The following is a 6,000-nucleotide window of genomic DNA, read 5'->3' as shown; positions in this document are numbered from 1 at the left end:
CTCAGTTAACAAATGGACAGTAAAAACACTTAAAATGTTATTCTTAAGGTGTGACACACACACACACGTGTGTGTGTGTGTGTGTATATATATATACACGTGTGTGTGTGTGTGTGTGTGTGTGTGTGTGTGTGTGTGTGTGTGTGTGTGTGTGTGTGTGTATATACACATACATGTTTTTTTTTTTTTTTTTTTTAAAGCTACTCTTGAAGTTCATCTCTTTGGAACGTAGGAGGCTGGAGCACGCTGATGAGAATTAAGTAATTCTGTGTGGTGACTGAATGCAGGACTCCTACTATACGTGCTTAATGCAAATGGTTACAGCAGAGAAAATAGCAAGACACCTTTTCAAAGAAAGCCTGGTTCTAAATCACGTGATCTAGACTGCAAGCTCTGTGGGACAGAGACTCCTAGTTTTTAACTTCCCGTTTACCACTCTAGTGAAACTTTGTATATTATTTCGCAGTACAGTGTCTGCATTATAATTCAATAAAGTGCTGCATATATTGGTGGCGCTATATAACCATATACATGTTTTTTTTTTGTTTTTTTTAACTAGAAAACTGGACTGCCACACAAATGTCATTGGAGATCATGGATTTGCAACACAAATGAGAAAAAGAGCAGACTTATTCTTCAGTTTATTTTGTTCACCCACATCCCAGTAGCATGACAAATACATGTTATGTGCAAAGCAAAAAGCACGCACACACACACACACACTTTATTGAAATCAAATAATTTATGAAAAAACTTACAAAACATCAACTAGCGAATAAAAAACCCCAAACAACAAAAGTGGTATGAAAACAAAATAATTTTATAAATACAAACTGTGCGAGGACATGAGCGTTTAAATTTTATAATACAAAAGGTAGTCAGTAAATATGTAAATTAAAACATTAGAATATATATTCTTACAGGATTCACAAAATGTCACAAATATTTTGATGCACATTTTAGAGCATCAGAATGGATAACCCCTTTACTGCCAGGAGACAAGCCAATGTATAGCACAGCTGCCCGAATCTGAGGGGTTATCCTTTCTGTTCAAAGAAAGATGCGTCATGAGCATTGGCAAAACTCAGGAGGTAGAATGATTTATAAATACTTTATCTGCTGCTTCTTTTTGCCATTGCCTCTCTAATCTGGCGGTCCAGTTCACTTATGATACGATCTTCATGGGTATACACGCCTGTTCTTAACAGAGTGTCCCTCTCTTCTATCAGACGAGAGAGATAATCATCCAAACCTTCATCCTGGAGTTTAGCCCCAGAGTTCTCCATTCTCCCATTCACAATGCCACTTGTATCAGGCGGCTGTTTTCTGTCTTCTTGCAGCCTCAACCTAATGATATGACCACCCAAAGCACAGAGATAATGCATTACTTGTGAGTATTTCTTAAGCTTGGTGACAAAGATTCAGAGGAAAAAGTGAGAAATAACAATTTTAAAATCTTTGGCCAAAGAAAAAGAGGATACATTGATATTTTAAAAATTATTATTAGAGCGAGTATTTCAAATATCTGTCAAAGACGGTCATAAACCAAGTCTATGGTGACATGAAGTAGAATGATGATATTTTACTTATCACGTCTGAGTGAATTGTGCTCAACTTCACCTACAGGAGGGAGAAATATTTTGAAAACGGACTGATGTGTTTTCTGATATTGCTACTACACTATGTTAATCTTTCTTCAATGTCCATTGTATGAAAAGTGAGGTTAGTATTGCTTGCTCCACATTTAAAATAGATAAACCAAAAATTTTAATATATTATAAATAATTTTGCATTGAACGCCCATGGGAATAAATATTTTTTTACATTAGGATGAGGGCGGCGAGTTTCCTTCTCACTAAAAAATTACTTTGAGTGCCACTACATCTAAAAAGTTAGCAATCCTTTTAATGCCGTTGTGACATTGTTTACATGGCACTTCCAACTCCTCTTGAAGGAAAAGAGCTAACAGCCTTCCATAAATACCAATTAATCTCAATTTGAGTATTCAATAAACACTTTCTTCACATGGAAGTGGATCTATTAGATTTGGCTGGTATCAAATGCAGAATAACAATTCTGGCATATTTAACACTTACAATGCCACTGCAATGAATTGCAGGCTTTAGATTAAAATATGTCGTTTGAGGAGGGCCTGGAGGGTATTCAGTACTGAATAGTCCACAAAGGTACGTGTGTTTCTATACTGTTATGTTAGTAGTACTGTTAGGGTACGCCGACAAGTGGAAAACTATTGCTAAAGTAATGACATTCTTTTTTTTGTCCTTTCCTTTTCCCTCCCCCAGTCTTTAAGTTAAATTATTGTATTAGTTATTTTATACTCTGTCCCAACAGTGATGTCGTTATTGTCTTCCCACTAAAAGATGTTATATACCTGATACAAAGATATGTAATTCAAAAGTAACATCCTCCCCTTTTTATGTTCTGTACCCCACTCCCCATTGGTCTTAACAAAAAATGCAAATAAAGAACAAGTTTACAAAAAAAAAAAAAATAGATGTCGTTAAAATGCCATTTTTATCTAGCTGAAGCACACAATACTCCTACTAGTTCAGTTCACCTGTTTAGCTCGTTTCGGATGTCCTCTAATTCATGGCGCTCTGTCTTCACCACGTCTTTCTCTTCAGCTGCCAAGTACCGCAGTCTCATCTGTTCCAGTTCTTGTTGCTGCTTCTTCAGTCGTACCATAGCAGTCTCCTGCTCGCGCTAAAAGCAAGAACCAAGACCCATGCGTCAAAACCAAGTGAACAACGTAAAACATACAAGAGCTATGCACGTTCGCAAACTAAATAAGAAGCATTAGAACAAACGATGTATAACAAATTACGTTTCTTTATTTCCTATGTCATTCCTCTTCCACCCCTAACAAATCTTAAAATGCTGAATATTTTGCACGATGACCACAAAACGCTTGGGTGTCATTCCCTTTTGGTGAACCTAAAGCCTTGTAAGGTCAAAATATGAATAGTTCGCTCTCAGAAGTTTAATCTGGATGTAACTCTGTAACGTCAATACCCAACTCAAAATGCACAAACAATGGAACAGCAGATATTGGTCAGTGTCGGATTTGCTTCTTTAAAAAGCAATCACACTTCCCTGGTCAAATATTTCTGATTCTGATACATTGCACATAATTCTTTCTATATTGATCACAACGTATTTCAAAACCCTCCAGCAGTCTTTTTTTTATTTGAAATAACTATAACAGTATTTGGGGGTATTCTTAAAAGGCGTTCATTGTAAAAACAAAACAAAAAAAAAAAAACTGTAAGAACACCTACTGTATGTTTCAGCATATCCTTAATAACACATTTAAACAAGAAACGGTAATGTAAAAATCCTGTATGCTCTAGGTTCAATTACAGAGAAAGGAAACAGGATGTTAGTAGACTCTTGGTATAAAACAGATTAAGCTGTACAGTATATCAGAGAATACTTATGAGAACACACATAATTGTGCTAAATTGCACTTCCATTACATCTTAGTAAAGCATCACTGACAATTTATGGGCAAAATAAACCACGTGAACAACTAAAAGTTAATATGGGAAGACTAAAATAGGCCGTTTAGATATTTATTTTAAATAAATAAACGAACGTACAGGGTATTAATTCCTGTCAGTTCTGGGTTTGATGTAAACTACCAGGTTATAGGTGCAAAACACTCCGCATCGCTCAAACTTTGGTTGTGTCCAACATCTCCCTCCCTTGCTAACCCCCTAAATATTCCATGCCATCCAAATAAACTATCATCTATATATAGATATATTTATATATCTATAAAATCACAAATACATTTTGTTTGACAGCTTGTTCAAGATAGCCAATATCAGGGCCAGAGCCCACAAACTGAACTTGAATAGCCCAAAAGTATTGGTGTCTGTTAAATGTGCTATGCAAACCTACGGAACAGCTAGTACAGTATGCAGATATGTAGCAGGGGAGTGTACCATTTGTACAGTCCATTAAGTACACTGTTAAATACCACAAATCAGCCAGCTTTCAAAAACCTACACATCTCCTCAGGAATTAGGCTTTAACATTCAAGACATTATGTAAAATAGCAGGGGTGCTGAGATGGTTTGCGTTTGCTGTGTTATGGGATCTTGCCTAGTGACTCCCTGAACCATGACTGGCTCCACTTCATACCATCAATCTTTCACTCATGTAAGCAGTGCTTTAAGTTGCTGTATCTGAAAATTAATTATTGTTTTTAAATATGGTCTGTGTTTTGGCAACCTGCCAAGCCACTAATACATGAATTCACGAGTTAAATACTGAAAACATGCTCGTCTGAAATCATACTAATGACTATATTCAACAAAATACATTTGTTGACCATTTAATATAGTACATGATCTCTATCGCAAACAAATCCAAAGTTTTACAAGCACCGAATGATTGCAATATACCTTTCAGATTTACCACTAAATAGAATGATGAAAAACCATGATGATAAAAGAAAACATGCAAAAAAAGAGAAAAGAATCCTTGCCCCAATAAGTTTACTATGGGGGGGATATGTATCAAGCGCAGCAATTTGCTCCATCTTGACAGAGCAAAAGTTTTTTTGCGTCAGTTTGCTTCTGCGAGCTTCGAACATCTGGCACTGAGCAAGAGCGATCCAGGCCTGGTAGATTGAATTGACACATCTCGACTCCATTATAATGAGACAGACTTCGATACATCTTGTTATACGATTTCTCCAAGCACCTCCTGCACCAACTGCTCAAAAAAAGTGTATGCTAACGCAAGTGAAGCAAAACTGGCATAAAACACTGCTGCACTGGTTCAAGATTGACGCACATGCAATTTATGCTATTCTGTGGAGCAATGGAAACAATTCGCTCCAATTGCAAAAACTCATGCAGATCACCCACACTTACTCCAGTACAGAGGTTCTTGGCGAGAAGCGCATGAGAAAATGTGAAATAAACGACTGGCACATGTGGTAAAATAAAAGTAGTAGATAAACGTGCAGTAGTGATAGCGGTGTGTAATGAAAGGGTGAATACATGCATTTGGTGAAAGGCATTGGCTTAATTGAGGTTTGAAGATGAGTAAAAGCTAGTAGCATGTATAAGAGCAAAAGGGAACATATTGTGATTAAGGTGACAGAGTGAAGACGACTACTGGGAACAAGATTTAGCCGATTTACAGATACAGTACATTTAAAAGCATTTACAATACTTTTCATTTGCACCGATATAAGTGAATCAGAAAGTTGCTACTACAGTAAACAACAGTATCTGGCTAACCAAGTCCCATCCATGCAAACACAGACATTTATTTAAATGCTTCCCCATGTAAGAGAGTCTACAAAAAAATTAAATAAAAATCCACCTAAACCCTGGAAATGTTAAATAAATAACCCTCATTTAAACATAATCACTCCTAACCCTTTTCATTTTACAGCTCAGTGTTTTACAGTGTTACAAGAAGAATTCATTTCATACACTTGCTCATGAAATGTTGGAGTGGTTTATAAAAAAAAAAAAAAAAAAAAAAAAAAGTAGTACATGTAAAACCGTCATGGAATAAAGTAAGTTCTTTATCTGTACTTGACGGAGATGTTGCTACTGGTTTATCAGAAGCACTTTTAGATGCCAAAGACGCTTTGCTTCTATCACACTTTCAACACAGACTGGGTGCTACATTTCTCTTCCGCCCCAGTGTTGAAGGTTCGGCAATCTAGCAGTGAACCAATCTCTATATTACGCTAGAAGTAAAATAGCTTTTGAGTACACAGATACCCAAGCTTGTAATTACAAAGACAATCCCCAAATGCCACCATCTTCCAAATTTTCCTAAACTTGTACTCTATTGTGTTTCACAATGTCCCTCTTTGTTGACCTCAAATTATTATTGAAAAGTTATTTTTATCCTAGTAGAAAAGTATAAGTAAGCACTGGCTTTCTTTGGATTGTAAAGTGTCCTCATTATATACGCTAAATATTGCTCAAGTGCAAGAATTATTCCGAT

At 36.2% G+C, this 6,000-nt stretch overlaps 1 protein-coding gene across 1 annotated transcript in view; it reads right to left on the bottom strand.

Moving 5' to 3' along the window:
- Positions 1–802: 802 nt before the first annotated feature.
- CEP120 (centrosomal protein 120) overlaps positions 803–6,000 on the bottom strand; it is a 44,406-nt gene continuing 39,208 nt past the window's right edge. The window contains exons 20-21 of the mRNA XM_075600906.1: positions 2,579–2,724; positions 803–1,347 (exon numbers count right to left, since the gene is read on the bottom strand). Coding sequence (XP_075457021.1) covers positions 1,113–1,347; positions 2,579–2,724 — 381 coding nt within the window. The 3' untranslated portion in view covers positions 803–1,112. The remainder of the gene's footprint in view (positions 1,348–2,578; positions 2,725–6,000) is intronic.

Source organism: Ascaphus truei, chromosome 1, assembly GCF_040206685.1.
Source record: "Ascaphus truei isolate aAscTru1 chromosome 1, aAscTru1.hap1, whole genome shotgun sequence".
Taxonomy (NCBI): domain Eukaryota; kingdom Metazoa; phylum Chordata; class Amphibia; order Anura; family Ascaphidae; genus Ascaphus; species Ascaphus truei.
Note: the sequence above shows the minus strand (reverse complement) of the source record. Positions and strands in the feature narration are given on the sequence as shown.